The following is a 24,613-nucleotide window of genomic DNA, read 5'->3' on the forward strand; positions in this document are numbered from 1 at the left end:
TGTTGGCATATTAACGAAACACTTTGAATGCCCAAACAGCTTAAAATCCTTCGTCCGGTCATGTTTCAACACCACAGTCACTAAAAACATGTTAGGTATTTCCAGGTATTTCCATTGTTAAACAGCCAGTGTCCTAAAAATCAGAACACACTGAGGTGTTTTAAGTGACTGTGGTGTCAAAAACATAACAGGCACATTAATTTTGCTTTAACACATCTTGAGAAAATGCAAATATTAAATAACTTAAAGTAAAGTCATTTCGAGTCATATGTCTCAAGTCAAAGTCAAGTCTCAAGTCATGAATACCAAGTCAAAGTCAAGTCGAGTCTTTTATTAATTTTATTCAAGCAAGTCTCAAGTCCTCAAACTGGTGACTTAAGTCAAGTCATGTGACTCAAGTCCCCCACCTCTGCTCATCGCATTTAAATATGAAAAATAGGTAACTGTTAAGACTACATGTTCGTTGGCCTGCTAGTCAAACACAGTACAGTTTATTTCAGCAATTTTGTTCCCCTGTAAACCATTTTCAAGAGCAAAATGAATCCACCAAGGTAGCCTGAAGTATCTTAGAAGATTGTTCTTAAATGTGTAAACTATATCTCAGTTGTCCATGATATTGTTTCCAAAATACTATTTATGCTATCTTGTGCTTATACTTCTATTGTAATTAACCCTCTTGTAGGATCAGATGCAGAAGTTGTCAGCATTGGCTGCAGAGAGTTTACATAGCAACCAGTCTGTGTGGTTTGGTCACTACCCCACTTCAACCATTGTGTCTTCTTCCCCTGGTATCCGGGAAGTAATGAGGTCAGTCATCCCACTCGCATATAATAAATCTTTTTTTGGCAGATCATGTGTGTACCATGCTGTGTAATTTCTCATCTTTCTATACGTCACCCCCATTGTTACTCAGTAGACCCTGCACTGTAGGAATAATTCAGTCCAAAAAACATTATGTGCAACTAGAGGAAAAGTGATACCAGATTCACACCCCTGGTGGCACTCCTAACAAGGAAACCCCCTAAGCAGAAGGCAGCGGCAAAATTAGAAAAAAAAAGGAAAACCCCTTTTACTGGCTGTGAATGAAGGTTTAGTGTATTGTCATTCAAATAGGATATAAAGCTGATGGAAGAAATGGACTGGATGGCAGCACTCCAAAAAATAGTCCTTTTATTGAAGAAAACAAAAATGCAGAAATACATGAAGGATGATCGTACCACAGCGGAGAGGATGACACTGGCAGCTAACGCGTTTCGCACCCAAGCTATGACTAAGCACCAGCTTGGGTGGGAAAGGCATTAGCCGCCAGTTTCATCTCTGCTGTGGTATGATCATCCTTCATGTATTTCTGCATTTTTGTTTTCTTCAATAAAGGACACATTTTTGGAGTGCTGCCATCCAGTCTATTTTTTCCATATGCTTCTGTTGCAACCAGGGCGTGCACCTGAATTTCCTCTCTGAGGCTGAACTTTGAACGGAGGCTTTTTGCCCTGGAGCAACACAGTGTCTTGCAGGACATAAAGCTGTAACTGCCTCTTTGTGACTCATTTCTGCATTAATATACTGTAGTTCCTAGTTTTCTGCAGATTTCTGCAAAATTTCTTCTGTTGAAGCTAAACCAAATTTAAAATGATTCTTACTTCATAGGAGCCTTTAGTTTTTGTCACTCAATTACAAAATCACATTTTCATACAGAAAATAATTTATGCAAACTAAAATCACATTTCCTTATTAAAAAAAAAAAAAAAAAAAAGTAAATGTTGTGTACCTGTTTTTATTAGAGGTTTTATTCTGCTGACACATGACCACATAGGCTCCATTTACGTCCTTCTACACGTGGGGGGGGAGTGTATAGATAGTATAGGGTTGGACAGGAGGTGAAGCACATAAACTGACTATGGGAGATACAAGAACCCTGTGTGTCAGCTAGAGGTGCGCATCTTCACTGGTCTTGCAATTTGATTATGATCATCCTGTCAACGATTGGATTCCGCGATGCATTACGATTACTGCCCATGGTTTTCGCCAAAAAATCCAAGCAGTCAGAACTCCATTTTTTAATTTTAGCTGCTCTTAAAAAAAAAAAAAAAAAAAAAAAATAAAAAAAGACACTCCCTGCATGTAGCAAAGTCTGAACACAGCAGAGAACAACCGTATTTATTTAGAACAGTAAATACTAAATGGCACAGCCCCCCTTTACATTCCACAGCCCCCCTTGCACTCCCAGGTGACAGTCTCCTGGGAGAGCCTTGCCAGCATACTCTAAAGCTGAAGCAAATAACTGCCAGCCCCTCTGTTTCATGAATCCACCCTACACTGTCTAAGTGTCAGTGTAAACTGATGCCTGTAAATACCTTATGATCTCCAATCTTTTATAGACGGCCACTTGACTTCCGTACGCTCTCCTCCTCCCACTGTAGCCTTTAGATCGGAGGAGGAGAGCAGCAGAAGGTCACGTTACCAGTCACAAAAGATTGGAGAGAATAAGGTATTTACAGGCTTAGTTTACACTTGGCACTTAAGACAGTGTAGGATGCATTCATGAAACAGAGGGGTTGGCAGTGATTTTTTTTTTTTTTTACTTTAGAGTACGCTGGCAGGGCTCTCCCAGGAGAGGCAGGGCACGCCAGGATGATGTCATTCATGCAATCGCCATGCAGCCGCTCTCTGCACCGATGCAGAATCGTTCAAGGCTGCATCGCGATGCATCGATTCTGCAATTATTTTCATCATTCCCAGTGTTAACACATCCTAGCACCAGTCCCAGGGATGCAGACTGACCACGTCAGCTCATATCTCCTTCTATGCTTGATTAGAATAGGAACCAAGGGGGGAATGGCAGCATCGCCAGGTATTTAACAGCAAACTAAGAACTAAAAAGAGAACATGAAAAATGCATTTTGGGGTAATATACACTTTAAGGGGTCTATTCATAAAAGGAAATCGCTGTATTAAGCAAAATATGATGAGAATTTGTGAGGGCTGGACACATGGGTGTGACGTTTATTCACCAATTATTATATATTTATTTTCATAAATAGACCCCATATGTTGTGAATAGTAATATGATGAGATGCCACTGCTGTTTGACCCTTTTTGTTTAAGTATAAAGTGGATTTTTGTTTTTTGGGTTTTTGTTTTTTTTTTTCGGAAATTTCCTTTTATGTACATGTACTCTTGTGTCATTTTTGTGCATTTTTGTTTTTTTTTTTACCGCTGCTCAGAATCTTTGGACTTCTCTTGGAGCATCTTGTGTACACACAAGATTAATTGCAATACAAGTGCATGTGAACTGGTGCTATGATTTTAAAATTAATTTCTGTAATTCATTGAGACCACAGACAAAGTATTACTGACCTGAGTTTTCTCCAGATGTTTATTACTCCTCTGTAACAGTATTTTATGCTGAGATTTTGCCAAATCCTTTTTCTTAAAGTTTTATGAAGGATTTTGGCTCTTTCATACTGAAGATAATATCCAGTCAGATATGAATGAATCATTTAATCTAATATATATATATATATTTCTCTGTCGCTCATTGACAGACGCAAACTTCTTGATTAATATCAGTAGGGATATACTGCCCCCTACAGGAGTAGGACACTAGGCAGGAAAAAAGTTCTGGCCACACCTTATGGGCAGTCCTAGGGGGTATATCCTCTCTCTCCCTGCTACAGAATGTCAGTTTTTTTCTGCCTAGTCAGGAGTAAGGACCTAAGTTCTTTGCTGGGATCTCTGGTCCTGGCAAGCTTTTTTAGATCTTTTTTAGTTAGCTTTTTTTTCTCCAGTTTGTTCCTGTGAGATCTTCAAGCAATTATGCTGGATCTGGGCGACGGGCTGGATGTTGAGATCCGGTGGTCACCCCAGCCAGCCTACGAGCGCGTGCAGGCCCTAGCTCCGCGCTGGGTCGGCCGCGACATAGTCCCACTGGATGGGGACTGGCCCCGCGAGTTAAACGTCTCGCCAGGTCGCCTGCGACCAGTCGGAATCTGAGTCGCGGCGTCCGTATTGGCCGACAGCCCCCCCACCTCGGTGGAGAGGGGTTCTGTCAGGAGTTGGTGCCCGCCTGTTCCGGTATGGTGAGTAAATGTTTCCCCCCTGCTCCTCATGGCTGACTCTGGGGTGGACCCGGGCCCCTCCCTGGGACGGTTGGACCCACCCTAATCTGGGTTCCCCTCTGTTCCCCTGTGCACCCTCCCCCTGTGGTGTCCCTCTCCTCCCTCCCTTCCCCCCTAGGGGGGGTGTTTGTGTGTGTGTGGGATGGCTAGCCGTTCATGCAAGCCGCTAAGGGGGCAGGGGGTCCCGAATGCGAACGGCTGTTGTGCGGGGGGCTTCCTCCCTGGCTTCCCAGGGCCTACCTGCCGATCGATCGTCTGTTAGTGAATGTGGGGACCCCCCATTCCCACCGCAGCGCGCAGGGCCGCCATTTGTTTGGACCCTCATGTGGCTCATGGGGGCGGACATCTTGGTACACCCAGCTCGTTTTGTTTGCAGTACTAGACAGCTGTGGGAGTTACTGAGGGCGTGTGAGGGGGAGGAGCCCCTCCCTAGACCCGGGAAGATTGCTCCACAGGTCTTGTCATGCAGACAAACGCTGAGAGCAGTCCTGTTGAACTCTGGTGCATCGTGTGGTGAGCCTTTTGGGAGTCTCTCTCCACCTGATCCCCTCGAGGTGGCCGCAGGGCCCTCCGATTCTCCGCTCATCATTGATGCGCTTTCGGCGGTCCTGGAGTCATTTGTGTCCCGGGTGGAGGGGGCCTGTCAGGGACGGGGGGCTAAAAAGCGACCCCCGCCTATCCCTGTCTTGTCTGATGCCTCAGATTCTGATCCTGAGCCAGTCGCTGCTACTGCGGGTTCCTCCTCTGGGGCTGCTGTCTCGCGTCCCGTCTCCTCTGATAGTGAGGATGACCTTTCTGCCTCCGCCATAGCGCAAGGCAAGGCACTGGTGGACGCACTGATTGTGTCTGTCCGGGAGACCCTAAAACTGGAGGTTGCACCTGCGGATGCAGCTCATACGAAAGTTGCCTTTGGCACTCGCAAGCCCTCCAGGGTGGCAAAGGTGTTTCCCTTTCCCAAATGCTTTGACGATATCATTAAAAAGGAGTGGGTCCGTCCAAAACGACCCCCAGGGATGCCCAAACGGATTGCTAGGCGCTACCTGTTTGAAGAGTCCCTCCTTAAGAAATGGACGGTGCCACCTTCGGTGGATCCGCCGGTTTCCAGACTAAATAAGGCTACTGTTATCCTGTTGGAGGATTCCCCGTCTTTTCGGGATCCGGTTGATCGTAGAGCGGAATCTGTGTCCCGTTCCATATTCTCCCTGGCAGGGTCGGTCTTGAGGCCAGTGTTTACCATTGCTCTGGTTTCGCAGACGTTGACGGAATGGGCCAAGCTGTTACGCCATGACCTGGAGGGGAGAAGTCTCCCCCCTGCCGAGACAGATTTGCTGGAGCAGATGGTGCAGGGGCTACAGTTTGTAACGCCGCACTGGACGCTGCTCCATTGCTGGGGCGTGTGTCGATCTCGGCGGTGGTCCTCCGGCGCATGCTATGGTTCAAGTGCTGGTCGGCGGATCAGGCTTCCAAAAAAGCCTTGACTGATCTCCCTTTTCAGGGGGATCGCCTGTTTGGTGCTACCTTGGATGAGATTATTAAGGATCTCACTGGGGGCAAGAGCACCTTTCTACCACAGGCTAATAAAGGTAAGGAACCTCGTTGTAGACAGGGACCTTCCTTTACTGCTCACAAGAAGTTTTTTCGCTCCTCCAGGGCGGGCGATAAGGCAAAGTCCTCCAAAGCCCCCCCGGGGGGTTTGAAGAGACCCTGGTCTGGTAAGCAAAAATCCGGTCCTTCCAGACCTGAGGATAAGACCGCTTCAGCCTGAAGGTGCGCCCCCACCCAGATCAAGGGTGGGGGGGTGTCTTCGCCGGTTCCCGGACCCGTGGCTCTACAGTATTCAAGACAAATGGGTTCACGAGGTCATACGGTCGGAACACAAGATCGAGTTGCGATCGTTTCTACAGGTGCGGTCCTTCCCTTCCAATATGCGACTGTCCCCGAATCGCCTAATGGCTCTGTTGGGGGCAGTGCAGCACTGGATGTAAATGGCGCCCATAGAGGGTGCCTATCTTCACGTTCTCATTTACGCAGGACACCAGCGGTATCTGCGCTTTGCGGTGGGAGTGGACCATTATCAGTTTGTGGCGTTACCCTTTGGTCTCGCCTCTGCTTTCCAGGTCTTCACCAAAATTTGGGCCCCAGTCCTGGCTTGGTTGCAGCAGCGGGGCATATCGGTCCTGGGCTACCTGGACGACCTCCTCTTTTGTACGGAGTCTCCGCAGGCTCAGTGTCATACGCGGACTCTCCAAAAGGAGATTCTTCCCAAATGGAACTGGAATTCTGGAATTCAGATTTCCTAGACAATCGGATCCAGCTGAGCGAGCGGACCAGGTAGTTTCTGGTTTGGGGGCCTCGGTCTCCGATGCTCAGTCAGGGGAAGCCCTTTTCTCCGAAAATATCCAGGTTATCGATAAATGTGTTGGTACTGAAAGCGATCAGGTTTTGCCTGGTTCACTGGACCAGGCATCTTCAGGGCTGCTTGGTTCGGATTCAGTCGGACAATGCCACGGCCGTGGCCTATGTCAACCATCAAGGGGACACCAAGAGTTCTAGCGGCCGTGGAAGTGTCCAGCATGTTTTGGGCGGAACAGTTCTTTCCGGCTCTGTCTGCAGTTCACGTTCTGGGTATGGAAAATTGGCAGGCGGACTTTCTCAGCCGTCAGACCTTGGATCAAGGGGAATGGCCTCTTCAGGTCAGGCTGGTCGCAGACGCTCCTTGGCGACTTCCTCTCAGGGAAGAGCCGCTGTCTCAGGGACCGATCGTCCATCCTGCTTTACGATCGCTGGCTTTGACGGCTTGGCTGTTGAGAGCCAGGTGCTGAAAGACAGGGGTTTGTCTGCTTCAGTTATTCTTACTCTGATTAAAGCGAGGAAAGCGACTTCCAGAAAAGTCTATCATCGCACATGGAAGTCTTATATCGCGTGGTGTGAATCCCTTGGGTTTCCTCCACGTTCGGTGGCTCGGGTTTTTTGGCCTTTCTGCAACGGGGGGTTGAGCAGAAGCTGGCCTTGAGCACTATCAAGGGTCAGGTCTCAGCATTGGCAATCTTCTTCCAGAGGCCACTGGCTACTCATTCTTTGGTGCGGAATTTCATCCAGGGGGTGCGGCACCTGGCTCCTCTGGTGCGCGCGCCCTTGCCACCCTGGGATCTTAATTTGGTGTTGTCGGTTCTCCAGAAACCTCCCTTTGAAAATATTAGGGAGATTCCCTTGCTTACCTTATCCCAGAAGGTGGCCTTTTTGGTGGCTATTACTTCTGCACGCAGGGTGTCAGAACTGGCCGCATTGTCCTGTCGTTCCCCATATTTGGTGGTTCATAGGGATAAGGTGGTTCTTTGTCCGAATCCATCCTTCTTTCCTAAGGTGGTTTCAGAGTTTCATTTGAATGAGGATATTGTGTTACCTTCCCTGTGTCCTAAGCCCAGTCATACTCGGGAGTTTGCGTTACACTCCTTGGATGTGGTTCGGGCAATCAGGGTGTACTTGGCTACTACTGACTCTTTTCGTAAGGCCGATTTTCACTTTTTGTGATCACGGATGGCCTAGAAAGGGGTTGCCTGCGTCTGCCGCGACTATCTCCAGATGGATCAGACAGACGGTGGTGCAGGCTTATTCTATTAAGGGTCGGGTTCCTCCGTTCCCTGTTAAGGCACACTCTACTCGGGCTCTTAGTGCTTCCTGGGCCTTCCGCCATCAGGCGTCGGTGCTTCAGGTTTGCAAGGCGGCTACCTGGTCGTCGGTTCATACCTTTACAAAATTTTATAAAGTTGATGTGCTGGCATCGGCGGATGCCTCTTTTGGCCGCAAGGTTCTGCAGGCCGCTGTTTGAGGGGACCGTTGGTCTACCTCGGGGGTTTTTTGTTTTTTTCAGTTGGGTCTCATCCTTTTGTTCGATGAGTCCTTGATGCTTCTGGTTGGCTCCGGTTGGGCCTTCTGGATTGGATTTTTATTTCTGTTATCCCACCCCTCATTTGTGGCACTGCTTTGGGACGTCCCTACTGATATTAATCAAGAAGTTTGCGTCTGTTAATGACCGACAGAGAAAATTTGGATTTTTGACTTACCGTAAAATCCTTTTCTCTTAAGCTCATTGACAGACGCAGGACCCGCCCCTCTATTTTTGAGTTGGTTTGGGTTGAATTCTCTGACACTGCTTTGTTACATAACTGACATCCTGTAGCAGGGAGAGAGAGGATATACCCCCTAGGACTGCCCATAAGGTGTGGCCAGAACTTTTTTCCTGCCTAGTGTCCTACTCCTGTAGGGGGCAGTATATCCCTACTGATATTAATCAAGAAGTTTGCGTCTGTCAATGAGCTTAAGAGAAAAGGATTTTACGGTAAGTCAAAAATCCAATTATATATATATATATATTTTTTTTAATAAAAGAGAATACATTTATTTTTACATACAGCTGGCAGAATTACCTGAATCTGTTTTAATATATTATATATTTACCATTTGAAAGGGTCACAGGTTGCTAATATTTTGTTGTGTTTTTTTTTCATAGTTCAGCTGTGGCATACATGTGTGGTCACCTGCACACTCTGGGAGGGCTGGCACCTGTCCTGCATAGTCAACATCAGCAAGGCACCCTGGAGCTGGAGCTTGGAGACTGGATGAAGAATAGGAGGTAACATTAATATCATCTTATTTGTACAGTACAGTGCAGGACACAGAATGGGTATTCAAAGACCATGGCTTATATGCTGCTACTTTTAGGTGTTTGAACACTGGCAAAGACATTTGCTAGGGCAGCACCTAGAGTGTACCCAAATAACTCCACCTATTCCATTAGTCTCCAGTTTTTTGCTAGTGACTTTAGGCAATGAATCTATTCTCCTCCTGGGGAAGGATTTTTTTCTCAACTGAATCTTCTATCATCATCTAACAACTTATTGCCTTGCGCTACCTAGCCGTTTCTGTAACAGTTACCCTCGGTGTGTATCCTTAGGTCAAACCCAGACCCCACTATATGGGGCTGGCTTGTAATGTTTGCTTTGGGCACTGGATCCTGCATTCAGCGCTCACCTTGGCACAAAGTGTAATGTGTGAAGTTAACTGCAGGGTGCTTTACAGGTCCAGGACTGTGGTCAGTTTCTGTTGTTCCCTGACCCTAAAGACCTCTATGGGGAGGTGTGCCCTTTGTGACCTGTATAGTCTGTACCTTTATAATGGCTCAGTATCATGGAAAAAGTAAGACTTATGTTTCTCTGTACATGGACTTCATTCCTGGCTTTGGCATAGCATGCAGTTTAGTAGAGAGGATTTGGTTGTTTATCACTTTATTGTGCCCCACTGCCATTTTGTTTCTACTGCTTCACAGTGAGGACTTACACTCAGAAGGATGAGATAACTGCATCATGCCTCCCAGCAGATGTGTTACCACTCACCTGTTTCACCGAGAGAAGTAGGTTGCTATATTCCAACGGTGATAATCTACAGAAACAGCCACAGAAACACTCGGTTAGTTCTTGGGTTATAGTGGCTCCTTCTCTAGACATGCAAAACCCCATTCATTTTGCATTGATGAACCGTATGTGCTCCATTGGGGATCCCCTTACTGTCATTGGCAGATCACATGTGCAAGGTTGCTTGGACCAAAGGCCTTAATAGCTTTAATTCTGCAGAAGACTGCTCAGGGTTATAGCTGTTCTCTTGTGGAGCAATGTTCTATTCTGACACCAATTCCCTCATCTGACTCTAGTTTCCTCTTAGGCAATCATCATGTGGCCTGCCTGACAAAAGTCGATTTCTCCGCCACTTTGTCTAAATTCTTTAGAAAATTTTCAGGCCTTCTAGAGCCTTCAGTTTCCAGAGGCCGTAAACACTACAGGCCCTCTTTTCCCTCTGAACCCATTCAGGAAACTGAAGGGGGGCCTCCTTGAAATGTTCTGAGAACATTGATTTTTGTAGAGGAGGCAGAGGAGGATTTTCCCTCACCTTAAGCTTCTGTGGTACAAGCTCTGGTTTCTCACCAATTGCTACCCACCATAAACTTACTAATTGATGAGGTGTCCACTAGTCTGCCTACCAGTGCCTGATTTTCCACAGCCAAAACAGGCCCCTATATGTACTAAAAGCCTGACTTAAGTCTAAAAATATCTTTCCCCTACACGCACATACACGAACGCACACAAAATTATTTTAAAAATAATCGAACTGTTTCAGTTTTATCCTGTCTTTTCATTTCTCAAAATACACCTCACAGTTCCTATGGAGGATGTTTCAGTTTTTAAAGATTCTGTTGATTGGTGTTTTGAAGCTCTTTTAGAGGTCAAGAGAAGACCAAGAACTTGTCTTTGAAAATTCTAATCTCTTACAGCTATTACAGCTGACGCATTCAGCCCTATTGTTGTGTGGATGCTCACGAAAATGTAATTCTTCAAGTCTCAATTTCTCTTATATCCAAGCACATGTGCAGGATTTTGTGGCTAAAAGCATGCCCTTTGATGGTAAAGGCCTCTTTGGAGAATCCTTTGACAAATTCATTAAGGAAATTACTGGTGGGGGTAGGGTAAGTTACTCCTACCCGACAAGAAAAAGTCAAGGTTTTTTCCTCTACTCGAAGAAAGAGATCCTTTCATTCTCCCCAGGTGCCAAGGTTTAACACCTACAAACCCATGCCCAGAAGCCTTCACAGAAACCCTCTTCACAGTGAAGGGGCACACCCACTCCTCAGGAAAGGAGATGTCTGTTGGCGTTCACCCCAGTCTGGAGTCGATTTGTCTTTCAGAAGGTTACAAAATAGAGTTTTTATCCTTGCCCTCTCCTTGTCTTGTACCTTTTTTAGATCTGCCAGCTTCAGACCAAAGGAAGGCAGATTTGATGACTGCCTTGCACCAACTTCAGGTACAAGGAGTAGGTGTATCTGTTACTTCAGAAGAACAGGTTGTGTGTTTATTTAAACCCGTTCAGTCCTGAAAGCAAACTAAGGTAACGACACAATATTAAACTTACGACCACTAAACCAATATGTTTGCATTCCAAAATAACTGATAGAATCTGCAAGATCTGTTGTATCTTCCCTTAGACAAAGAACGTTTTGCAGAAGTAGACATACAATATAGACTGTTTCCATATTCCTTACTTTCCAATCACAACAACACAATAAAGGCTTGACTGTTCATAAGACATAATCCCCACAGGAGTCACAACTTCCCATCAACGTACTAGAACCCATAGCCATCAAACTCTCTGTACAATAGTGGCCCTCTTTTCTACAAGGTCACCCAGAGTACAGTCAGACAATTCCACAGCAGTGGCCTATGTGAACCATCAAGTGGGCTGCAGAAGCCTAGCAGTCGTGAAAGAAACAAGTATAATTCTTTCACAGGCAAAAAAGGTACATGTCAGCTCTCTCAATGGTCCACATTCCAGTCATTGGACAGTTGGCAAGTGGCTTTAACAGCATGGCTGCTGAAACCCAAGTTATAAAACATAAGGATATCTCTGACTCTCTCATTTCTACCTTACTCAGACAAAGGAAATCCATCTCCAATATGATTTACCATCTCAAAAGACTGCCTTTGCATGGTGCGAGGACAGAAGGCTTAAACCCAGGGAATGCTGTTACTCTTATCTTGGCCTTTCTTCAGTCTGGTCTTGAACAACATCTGGCTGTTAGTACCCATCAAGTACGAGCTTCTGCCTTATCCATCCTCTTCAAGAAACTCTTTGGCTCACCATCCCTTATCAGGACTTTTCTGCAGGGAGCTGTTCATAACCTTCCCCTAGTTTTACCTCCTGTGTCACTTTAGGATCTCAACCTGGTGCTCTCTGCTCTTCAAAGATCCCCCTTTAAACTGGTTAGAGACATTGCTTTGGAGAACTTGCCCACAAAGCGGCATTAAACCCAAAACCACAAATGTAATATATTGCAGTCTACTAATCCTTAGATGGTGTTGGCAGCATTAGTTTTCTTTTCTTTTTTTTAGGATATTTAACCTTTTAAGTTATCTGGTAATACAGCCAGTAACAAATTTCTGTCTTAGGGTGTCTGTGTTCTGGATGAAGTAGTTAGGCAGGTAACTTTGTACAGCAGCATTGTTAGTCCTGGGGGAGGGGAAGAGCTGCAGTTTATTACATTTTTTATTTTTGGGCTTAATACCTAATATGACCCACAACAAAACTGACAGGTGCTGCTCAAAGCTCCACCAGGTCCTCTCGAATGACAGCCTGCTAGGCGAGCTGACAAGAACAGAGCTTGTCCCAGGTCAAAACATCTAGTAGGGAAAGGAATTCCTAAAAGTCACACATGACAGCAAAACTCTGTTAGACGGTGTATGCCACACCCCCAATGCTTTTTAATCCACCCCTGGAGCTTAATTATGTGGATTATGGGCATGATTAAGATCTGGGGGCGGAGTTAAACAAATTGGGGGCATGGCCTGGTTGAAGCCCGGGCTGCTGCTGTCATACACCTCCTTTACAGGGTGTTGCTGTGATGTGCAACTTTTAGGACTTCCTTTCCATACTTAAAGCTGAGTTCCAGCCTGAAATTTTTTTTTGGGATAAAAATACCCCCGGGACAGTCAGGGCTAGTGTATTTAGGCAACGATAGCCTCTGAACTGTCCCTGGTTTCACTTGCCTTTTTAGAAGAAATTTGAAAACCTTTGAAAATGTCTTGTCCAGCCCTGCCAATATCGGGTGTGGGCAGGTGAAGCCGGAGCGTCCTCTTCGGTGACGTCGGAGTCCCAGAATGCCCTGCACCGCCCTGCTCATCACTTCCGGGGCATCCCTGAACAGCTTCTGGGCATGTCCAGAAGCTGTTTAGCAGGGAATGACGCTCCTGCCCAGGAAGTGACGAGGGACACTGATGCAGGCGCATTGACTCCTGGGAGCGATGACGCTCATCTCCCAAGATTCAATGCAAGTGACGGCGGCGGCCGTGTCTGCAGAGGGAGGAAGAGGAAGGAAGGTAAGTATATTTTCTTTAATAACAAGGTAAATGAATAAAAAAAAAAAAAAAAAATTTAATTATCCAATTCTTTTTCAGGTAATTTAGAGCAAGCGGATGGGGAAAAGTTATTTTTGAGGGTGGAACTCCGCTTTAATGCTTAATACTTAAGGTTGACTTCTTTATTGCCATCGATTTAGTTCTCTATGTTTTTCTAGCTCTATCTTGTAAAGAGCCTTTTCTTGTTTTGCAGTGGGACAAGGTGGATTTGAGACCATTAGGGATATTGTCCTTCCTTCCCTATGTCCTGCCTCAAAACATGACAAGGGAATTGCCCTACCTATGTGTGGTCAGGGCTGTTGAGGTCTACCTGAAAGAAACAGTCTGTATTCACAACACTTTGTCCTGACTGTTGGCCCATGTGGAGTACACCCTGCCATTGACGGATGGATTTGGGCAGCTCATTCCCAGGGCCTACGCCTTTAAGGAAAAGGTTTCTCCCTTTTTCATTAGAGCCTATTCCACCAGAGCTGTTAGTGTCTCTTGGGCTTTTTATCATCAAGCATCTGTATCCCAGATTTGCAAGGCTGCCACCTGGTCTTCTGTTCTGATGTTCTTCAAGATCTACCAAGTGGATGTTCAGACCTCAGCTGATGTGAGCTTCGGCCACAAGGTACTTCAAGCTGAGCATTTGTTTCTTAAACCCTTGTTTCTCTTGTAGGTTTGTTGGTAGTTATAGTTGCTATGTTGTTGCTCAACCCTCCGTTTGTATTATTTGTGTATGTCTCATGGTCTATGAATACCAGTCCTGTATCCTTTACTGTACAGTTAAGATAATAGGAATTTTTGATTTGCCAGTAAATTCCTTATCTTAGAGTACGGTCCAGGACACAGGTTCCTCCCCTCTGTCTTTATCCCTCCTTATTGCTGGCTAAAAACCCTGAACCTGGAGCCTCAGAGTGGGTGATGTTGTTTAGGTATGCCCTATGGGGCAGCCCTAGCAGAGTAGCACATTTTTTGCCTGTTTCGAATCACCTGAAGGTAGCAGTATATAACCATGGTGTATAAATACCAGTCATGTGTCCTTTACTGTACTCCAAGATAAGAAATTTACAATCAAAATTCCTGTTTTCTTAGTGTTTGGCCTTGCAAAGGGTATTGTTGACTAGGTGAGATTATATAGTTCTTTCAACTATGCTGTTTTAGTTGAGGTAAATCATAGTTTCACAACCACTTCACAGCACTGCTCTGATTTTAATCAGCGACACCATGGAACACTGATTTCTTTTATAAGCTGTACCGCTTTTAAAGAGACACCCTATAGAATACCTAACCTCAAGACCAAAAATGTTATAGATTTAATTTTACCAGTCCTCAGATGTAATGGCTGCATTAATTTTCTTTTTTAGGATCCTTTTTTTTTTTTTTTTTTATCTCACCTGGTGATCTTGCCAGTAAGGCCGCTTTCACATGGGGCGAACTCCGTCTGTGTAGCGGGGAATCAGTCCGCTGATTCCTGCTGAGCAGGCGGGTGCTTGTCTGTGTCTGATCCGGTCAAAAATACAGCCCGCTGTCCTCTGAGTGTGATGTGGATGTAAACAAACTGCCTGTCCTTTTACACCCAAAGACCATCCAACCTGATCCGCCAGATGGACGGGGAACATATCCCCCGTCCGTCTGTCTTTGGCGGATCGGATGATGGCGGGTATCAACACACGTGTTCATTGACACCCGCCGCTCCATAGAGGGCAATGGATGGTCTGATCGGGTCTGCCTAAAAAACTGACAGGCGGACCTGATCGGTCTGTCCGCGTGAAGGGGGCCTTAGGCCGTTTACATCCGACTGCCCATAGAGGACAGTAGGCTGTGTCTGTGCAAAAGCAGAGCGCACACGTACAAACCATCTGCCTGCTCAGTGGCAATACACGGAAAGGTTCCCCGCTGAGCTAGTGGAGTCCGCCCTATATGAAAAGGGCCTAACAGACTTTCTGTCCTGGGATAATTGTACTTGTAGCCCCCTCAAAGATAGGTGCTAGGAAGGAGAATAGTTGGCTCTGCCTGCTTAACAGGGGAGCAGCAGGCAAATCATAGTCTGCTCCATCTGCTTTTAGGGGGAGCCTGATCAGTAGTTATGCCTGTTGCATGTGTCTATGTGTGATTCATCTAGGCTGAGGTAGTGTCCCCACTGTATCCAATAGGGGAGCCAGTTGGACAGTGGAGGAAACCCAGCCAGTGACACACACAGGCTTTGTAACTATCCCAGTGGGTTGGCACAAACAGTGGTGCACCGTGGGATATGTTATAAAAGCCAAGGGCACATGTGACAGGGTGTCTTTGGGCGGGAAGCCAGGTCCCAGGAGGAGGGTGACGGCTGTCTCTCCTTATGTTTGCTGTGGAAGGTGGTCGCAGGCGGTCGGCCTGGTGAACCAGGAGTGTGGAGCTGAGCCAGGAGGTTCAGGAAAGCTGACAAGTGGAGTTGGAGGCAGAAACAACCTTGGGAAAAACAGTGTCCATGAGTACCAGGAAGCTTGCCAGGGATTTGCCCAGGAAGGGGGACTGCTCCAGTGGAGTGTCAGTGGACAGGAGTTTAGCACACACAGCAAGTGAGAAAGGGGTTGCCAAGTTAGACCCTGAAGAGTAGCTTAAAACAGGGTCATACTTTCTATCTTCACTTCAGTGGCAAGGTGAAGCAGCAGCCTTGCCGCACACACTACAGTCAGTTGTCCTCAGAATTGTGCATAGTTCATAGTTGGAGTATCCCACTCAGCCCTTCTCCTATTGCAGTTCTAAATAAAACACAAACACCAAATCCCCTGGACTGTTCATTGTCTGAGCCAAGCGTTTAAAGTGATACCTTTCCACAGACTTTTGCTAAGGGTAACCCAGGGGAATCCAGAAAGTGCAATTCTCAGCAGTCCTCTAGGGGGCAGTACCCCCTCCCTGCTTCTCTTATTACATAGCGAAAGGGAGTTCAGTTTTTAATAAAATGTTATAGGCTTTAATTGGGTCCCTTTTGCTGGCTAGCAGAACATGGTGCTGAGAATTTCTTTGTACAAATCATATTTATGATTGCTATATGTATAATGCATATATTGCATAATGTAGCTGCTTTGTTGCCTTTCTCGCCCAGATACCGGATATTTGCCTTTGATCACGACCTGTTCAGCTTCATTGACCTGCAATATGATGAGTGGCCTGCAATTCTCATTACTAACCCCAAATCTGCTCTGTATACAAACCCAGCAGTGGAGCCTATGAAACGCATCCAGCACTCCACACACATCAGGTATCAGATGATATATGAAAAAGGATGAAAAAATAATTACTGTCAGTAATGTTTCATACAGTTTAAGCTGGGAGAGCACAAATCAACATGGAATGCAGAACGAAATCAATACAGTTAAGTCAGCAGGTGTGATTGAAGTTAACCTGTAATTTGCCTATGTGGTTAATAATTGTAAATACAGAAATGTTGGTTTACTGAAAAGTATGTCCTTTTACAGTATATTATGCTTTCAATACTTGGTCAGGGCTCCTTTGTCACAAATTACTAAATCAATGGGGCGTGGCATGGAGGCGATCAGCCGGTGGCAGTACTGAGGTGCTGTGGAAGCTCAGGTTGCTTTTATAGCAGCCTTCAGCTCGTCTGCATTGCTGGGTCTGGTGTCTCATCTTCCTCTTGACAATATCCCACAGATTCTCTTTGGGGTTTAGGTCAGGAGAGTTTGCTGGCCAATTAAGCACAGTGGTACCATGATCATTAAACCAAGTATTGGTACTTTTGGCAGTGCGGGCAGGTACAAAGTCCTGCTGGAAAATAAAATCAGCATCTCCATAAAGCTGGTCAGCAGAGGGAAGCATGAAGTGCTCTAGAATTTCCTGGTAGAGGGCTATGCTGACTTTATACTTGATAAAACACCGTGGACTAACACCAGCAGATGACATGGCTCTCCAAATCATCACTGACTGTGGAAAATTTAGCATTTCATTTGGAAACCAAGGTCCCAGAGTCTGGAGGAAGAGTGGAGAGGCACAGGATCCAGGTTGCATGAGGTCCAGTGTGAATTTTCCACATGCCACGCCATATTGATGCAGTAATTTGTGCAAAAGGAGCCCTGACCAAGTATTAAGTGCATACTTAGTAAGCCAACATTTCTGTATTTTTTTATTAGTCTTAAATTCTAATTTTCAGAGATACTGAATTTTGGGTTTTCAATAGATGTAAGCCATAAGTATCAACATTAAAAGAAAGAAATGCTTGAAATATATCACTCTGTGTGTAACGCATCTATATAAAATATTCAGTTTTTGAATTGAATTTCTGATATAAATTCACTTTTTTATGATATTTTAATTTTAAGAGATGCATATATATATATATATATATAATATATATTTATATATGTATGTGTGTGTATGTGTGTGTGTGTATGTGTGTATATATATATATATATATATATATATATATATATATATATATATTATATATTATATATTAGGGATCGATATATCGAGGGCCGATATATGGGAATCGGCCACGGAGGTTTCCCATTTTGCCGATATTTCGGGAAAGTGCTTGTACCGGAGTGATGCCTGCAGCTAGAGGGTACTGTCTGGTGTCAGATTAAAAAAAATTACAACCTTCAAAACAGCCAAACTTGGCATTTTGAATCCTTGTAAGTGCAGAGGAGGGGTTTGGGGTCTTTCAGTTTCCCAGATCCCTCCACAAAAGTACCTGTCAAAAAAAAAAATATCGGCCGATACCGATATGCATTGGCCAAAATATCGCCAAGGGAAAACTGATATCGGTCGATCACTTATATATATATTGCATACATACATACATACATACATACATACATACATACATACATACATACATACATACATACATACATACATACTGCTCAAAAAAATTAAAGGAACACTTTTTAATCTGAGTATAATATCAAGTAAATTAAACTCCCTGGATATTGATCTGGTCAGTTTAGCAGAGGGGGTTGTTAGTCAGTTTCAGCTGCTTTGGTGTTAATGAAATTAGCAACAGGTGCACTAGATGGGCAACAATGAGGCAACCTCCAAAACGGGTATGATTTTACAGGTGAAGGCCACTGACATTTTTTTACCCTTCTCCTCTTTTCTGACTGTTTTTCACTAGTTTTGCATTTGGCTAAGGTCAGTCTTACTGCTGGTAGCATGAGGCAATACCTGGACCCTATAGAGGCTGTACAGGCATTCCAACTCCTCCAGGAGGGCTAATCAATATGTGCCATTACCAGAAGGTTTGCTGTGTCTCCCAGCACAGTCTCAAGAGCATAGAGGAGATTCCAGGAGACAGACAGTTACTCTAGGAGACCTGAGAGCCTGATATCCTCTATTGGCCCTGTGCTCGCTGCCCAGCACTGTGGAGCTCAATTGGCATTTGCCATTGAACACCAGCATTGGCAAGTCCGCCACTGGCGCCTTGTGCTTTTGACAGATGAGAGCAGGTTCACCCTGAGCACGTGTGACAGACATGAAAGGGTCTGGAGAAGCCGTGGAGAAAGTTATGCTGCCTGTAACATCTTTCAGCATGGCTGTTTTGGTGGGGGGTGGCACACACCTCTACAGGGTAGACAACTTCACACTGACTGCCATTGGGTATCGGGATGAAATCCTAGACCTTAAGCTGCTCCACCTTCCATTTGAGGATGCCCCACAGATGATCAATAGGGTTTAGGTCTGGAGACATGCTTGGCCAGTCCATCACCTTTACCCTCAGCTTCTTTAGCAAAGCATTGGTCGTCTTGAAGGTGTGTTTGGGGTCGCTATCATGTTGGAGTACTGCTCTGGGGCTAAGTCTCCGAAGGAAGGGGCTCATGCTCTGCTTCAGTATGTCACAGTACGTTGGCATTCATGGTTCCCTCAATGAACTGTAGCTCCCCAGACCATGACACTCCCACCACCATGCTTGACTGTAGGCAGACCAATTTGATGCAGTGTCGTATGGTCTTAGTACTAACAGGCTGACCCCCCCCACCCCTTCAACCTCTGCAGCAATGCTGGCAGCAATCATACGTCTATTTCCCAAAGACAACCACCGGATATGACACTGGGCACGTGCTCTCAACTTCTTTGGTCGACCATGATGAGGCCTGTTTTGAGTGGAACCTGTCCTGTTAAACCACTGTTTGGTCTTGACCACCATGCTGCAGCTCAGTTTCAGGGTCTTGGCTATTTTCTTATAGCCTAGGCCATCTTTATGTAGAACAACAATTCTTTTTTTAGATCCCCTGAGAGTTCTTTGCCATGAGGTGCCATGTTGAACTTCCAGTGACCAGTATAAGAGAGTGAGAGTGATAACACCAAATTTAACACACCTGCTCCCCATTCACACCGGAGACCTTGTAACACTAACGAGTCACATTACATTGGGAGGGAAAATGGCTAATATGGCCCAATTTGGACATTTTCACTTAGGGGTGTACTGAGCTTTGTTGCCAGCGGTTTAGACATTCATGGCTGTGTGTTGTTTTCTTTATCGTACATCACAGGACACAAAGCAGCCATAATAATTACTATATGGGTTATACGCCACCTATAGATGAATGGCCACTGGCAACCAAAAAGACAGGAAGTCCCTCTTTATATAACCCCTCCCATACAGGAAGTACCTCCGTTTTTTTTTTTCGCCAGTGTCTTGGAGGTGATGGTCATGGTTGGAGAAGCTCTCCGTATTTTTTAAAGAAGAAGAAAAAAGATTATGCTACAATCCCAGTTAAGATCTCTGGATTCAAGGGAATTGACAATCAGATCCATCCGAAAGTGGAGGACTAAAAGGATGGTACCTGAGCCTCAGTAAAGGAAAATCAGGTAATGAGCGGTCCTGCAGGGTGCCCTACAGATCCAAGGGAGTGGCCCAAAAATTTAGGGGGACCCGGTCCTTGAAGGTCGACAAGTGACAGAATCCGCCATGTTTGGTTTCTAGTTATAGGCAGAATCCTGCAGCGGGAATTGTAAGTTCACTTTGATTATGATGCACTGTTACCTTCTAATTTAACAGATACCGGGTGCCATGTTTTATCTCTCCACTAAAGGTAGTATGTGTATTCAGCTGTGGCCTGCATACCTTGGATGCTTGGATTCCTTTTTCCGCTCTCAAACCCCCCTGATGCTTGGCAGGCAGTGGGACTTTGTACATCCCACCTGCGCATCCGCTTACCTTCTGTGGCTCAGGTTCAGGAATCGCCTTTGGTGGCCATCCCTGTGGTGGGAGATCACGCGCATGCAAGTTCAGCCTATTTACATGCATGAGCATGCATGTTGAGCTGGGAGGGAGCGTGTCCATGACGCGTTGGCGTGCACGTGGCATGCGGACGATCAAGCCGCACATGCGCAGTAAGGGACGGAGACGGCGCGACAGTTGAGTGTTCCCGGTGGCGTGAGCTTCTGTCAGAAGCTTGATAATGATAGAGAGCAGCTGCAGCTGGGTGCGTGAGTCACTGCGGGGGGATGTTTACAGGCACTGACAGGTTTTGTTACTTTGGGATAACTGTGCTGTGTGTGATAACCTGTTACAGCTTGGCACAAGCTTTGAGTACACTAAAAAGTAAGTACCTCAAGTTTTCTTGTCTGGAGCAATGTCCTCCCTGGAAGGGGAACGCCGTTAGGATTGGAAGATCCTAGTCGTGCATCCTCTGTGTTAACCTCCTGTGAGAGGCCAGGGGCGACTGAGTAATCTGAGCCATTACGATTGTCAGGCATAGTAGCCACATCCAGTACTTCTGTCTCAGCCTACGTCACTAAGGATGATTTGGCATCCGCTCTAGACGGCCTTGAGGAAAAAATTGCTGGCATGATTGTTTCAGTGTCACAAGGAGGGAGGAAATGTAATAGATCCCCCTCACCTGAGCCCCCCGTTCTAGTTCAGGATTGGGTAGAGGATGTGGAAGAATTAGCTATAAATGGCTTAGAAGGCGGCCAAGCAGAGGATTCCACTTCTGGGGAGTCAGGGTCTGAGCCTCTCAATCCCAGAGATTGTTAATTCAGTCTCTCACTGAAATGGTCCTGTCCGGATTTACATTACCTCCTTTAGAGATTTTTGAAGTCTTTTTCCTCATTAGGCTCATTATGCCCTACTCAAAATTCTCAGGCTTTTCCCTTACATCTGCTTTTGGAGCAGATAGCATATGCTGATTAAAATCAGCCTGATAGGATTTTTATTCCTCCGAAAAGGTTTTCTTTGTTGTATCCTATGGAGGAAAAATTCACAAGAAAATGGAGTATGCCTACAGTGGATGCTGCTATTTCTTATGTAAACAGAAATGTAACCTGTCCTGTAGATAATGCCCAAGTTTTTAAAGATCCAGCTGATAAGAAATTGGAGTCTTTACTAAAAGTTTCCTTTACTATTGCAGGGTCTGCAATACAACCGGCAGTGGCGGCTATAGGAGTTAGTCAAGCTTTGAAAGATCGTAATGAACAGGTGTCCAGGAGTGTTCCTTCTCAGGGAGAGTTTGCTGAGGATTTAGCAGATTTTTCTAGGGCTTTGTGTTTTGCAGTAGATGCTCTTAAGGACTCCATACAGCAAATGTCACGGTTTGGTCTTCTGCCAGTTCATATACGCAGAATCCTGTGGCTAAAAAGTTGGTCTGCATTATTACCATGTAAAAAATTGCTAGTTGGCTTTCCCTTAAATAGGGAGCACCTATTTGGTGATGATCTGGACAAATATATCCAAAAGATTCCAGGGGGAGGATGCTCTTCTACAAGTTCAGAGGAAAAGTAAACATCCTTCTTTAAAGGTGTCTAACACTCAGGTTCCCAGTACTTCTAATCCCAGGCAGTTTCAAAGGCCTCAGCCCTCAGGTCAAGGGCAGAAGAAACCCTGAGCCCAGAGGCCTACCAAGCCTAGCTTTAAATCTACCTTGTGAAGGAACGCCCCCACTCAATCGGGTGGGGGGAAGGCTGCTACAGTTCTTGGAGGCCTGGGTGGAAATTATTCAGGAAAACTTGGTTATTTCCTCAGTCTCGCAGGGGTACAAACTAGAATTTTGGGTATTTCCTCATCCTCGGTTTGTAAGGTCAACCAAGCCAAACGGAGATATTAGACCTATTCTGGATCTCAAAGCTCTGAACCAATTATTAAACATTCACACATTCCAAATGAAGTAAATTTACTCAGTCATGTCCTCCCTGCAAGTAGGAGAATTTCTAGCATCCATAGGCATCAAGGATGCATACCTTGATGTGACAATTTTTCAGGCTCATCAAAGGTTTTTTTCACTTTGCGGTGGAGGGCTGTCATTTTGAGGTCGTGGACTTGACCTTTGGGCTTGCCACAGCTCTATGTGTGTTCACAAAAACCCTAGCTCCAGTATTGGCTATTCTAAGGTCTCAAGGGATAGCAGTTGTAGGATACCTGGATGACCTATTACTTTTATAGACCGGTCGGCTTGTAGCCAGAATGTGTTCCGGGCAGTTTAGTTCTTAGAATGTCTGGGTTGGATTCTGAATTTAGCAAAGTCAGCATTGCAGCTGGTTCAGAGTCTAGAGTATCTGGGTTTCCTTGTGGACACAGTACAGGCAAATTTGTTTTTGCCACCAAGAAAGGTCATAGCCCTGAAGGATCTAGTTTGGATCGTAAGAGGGAAAAAGTATCCTTCTGTACGTCTTTGTATAAGGTTGCTAGGGAAGATGGTGTCCTCATTCGAAGCAGTTCCTTATGCTCAATTCCATGCCAGACCTTTTACAGAAAAACATTCAGTCAGCTTGGAGCAAAAAGACTGCAGGCCTTAGATTGTTGCATGTCTCTAGTACCAGGGGTACGTCAGAGTCTAGGTTGGTAGCCAGGAATTTGGAGAGCGGGAAATCCTTTCTTCCAGTAGTCTGGAAGGTGATGACTACAGATGCCAGTCTTTCTGGCTGTGGAGCAATTCAGGAGGAAGCTACTGTCCAAGAGAAATGGTCTTGGTTAGAAAGGAGCTTCCCCATCCATTTCCTGGAAATCCAAGAGGTTTGTCGGCATTAATATCCTGGACTCCCAGACTTTGGGGTTGCCCTGTCAGGGTAAAATCCGACAATTCCACGGCTGTGGCCTATATCAATCATCAGGGGGGCACCAAGAGTCAGTAAGCCCAGAAGGAGGTGGGTCACATCCTATCCTGGGCAGAGAAATTTGTTCCATGCCTGTCAGCGGTTTTCATTCCAGGAATAGAGAACTGGCAGACTTTTTCTGAGTCGCCAGCAGATGTTTCCAGGGGAATAGTCCTTGCATTCTGAGATCTTTGCATTAATTTGTCAATAATGCGGTGACCCGGACGTAGATCTGTTGGCATCCAGGTTCAGCAACAAGTTTGACAAATTTATTTCCAGGACCAGTGATCGGCTCACAGAAGTGGATGCCTTGGTGACTACCTGGGAGCATTTCTCCCTTATCTATGCCTTTTTCTCCCGGTTTAGCTGCTGCCACTACTTCTGCACAGGATTCAGGAAGAAGGGAAACCAGTAATCCTTGTGGCTCCAGCCTGGCCCAGGAGAATTTGGTACGCATAAATGCTAAGGCTGGCGGTGGGAAGGCCATGGGTTCTCACTGCGTACGGACCTGCTCTCTTAGAGTCCGATATTCCACCCTGTTTTACAATCTCTAAATTTAACAGTGTGGCTATTAAAGCCTGAGTTTTGAGGGAGTGGGGTATATCTGGTCCTGCAGTCTCTACCGTGGTAAATGCTAGGAAACCAGTCTCTAGGGGCATTTATTAGAGCCTGGAAGTCTTGCATTTCTTGGTGTGAGCCCAGGAAGTGGCGTCCCCGTAAATATATTATCAGGAAAATTCTAGCCGCCTTGCATGTAGGGGTAGATAAGAAGCTAGCCTTAGGCACTGTTAAAGGTCAAATTTCAGCCTTGTCAGTCTTCTTTCAAAGACCGATTGCTTCACATTCCATGGTCCGAGCCTTTACACAAGGGGTGCTACGTATGTTTCCGACAGTTAGGCCACCGTTGTGTCCTTAGGATTTAAATTTGGTCCTGGTGGTTCTACAGAAACAGCCGTTCGAGCCCATTCAGCATATTCCTCTGGTTCTTTTGACCACAAAGTTAGTCTTTTTGGTTGCAGTAACTTCAGCTAGAAGAGTATCAGAGTTAGCGGCTCTTTCTTGTAAGGAGCCATTTTTAATCTTAAATCAAGATGGGGTGTTTCTACGTCCACAAGAGAGAAAGAAAGGAGGCGCAAACACCTAGTGCAGGGCTCTGAGGAAGGAAGCGTGACTCCCGAAACGTGTCAGCTGTCCAACGACAGGGATGAATACCTCCACGTGTGGTGGACTCATTTAATGCAATATATGCTCTTTATGTCTATGAGTATGTTTTTGGCTTTTTAATAAAAGTTCTAAAAGGTGTCCAAGGGTAATGCACTAGGTGTTTGCGTCTCCTTTCTTTCTCTCTTATGCACTTCTGCTTGGAGTTCCCCCGCCTGAGGAGAGCGGTGCGCCTATTAATCCCATCGGAGTGAGCCATTGGGTGCCTGCTGGGACAGCCCCTATAGGCGTGGACCAGCTTTTTTTTTTTTGCCTAGTACCTATCCCCAGTGGGAGGAGTATAACCCTATAGTCTATGAT

At 45.6% G+C, this 24,613-nt stretch overlaps 1 protein-coding gene across 1 annotated transcript in view; it reads left to right on the top strand.

Moving 5' to 3' along the window:
* The window catches only part of TMEM62 (transmembrane protein 62), a 66,214-nt gene that overhangs the window by 23,831 nt on the left and 17,770 nt on the right, over positions 1-24,613 (top strand). The window contains exons 6-8 of the mRNA XM_082275214.1: positions 683-807; positions 8,629-8,751; positions 16,149-16,304. Of these exons, the coding sequence (XP_082131340.1) occupies positions 683-807; positions 8,629-8,751; positions 16,149-16,304 (404 nt within the window). The remainder of the gene's footprint in view (positions 1-682; positions 808-8,628; positions 8,752-16,148; positions 16,305-24,613) is intronic.

Source organism: Pelophylax lessonae (genome assembly GCF_965119305.1).
Source record: "Pelophylax lessonae genome assembly, chromosome: 13".
NCBI classification, from domain to species: domain Eukaryota; kingdom Metazoa; phylum Chordata; class Amphibia; order Anura; family Ranidae; genus Pelophylax; species Pelophylax lessonae.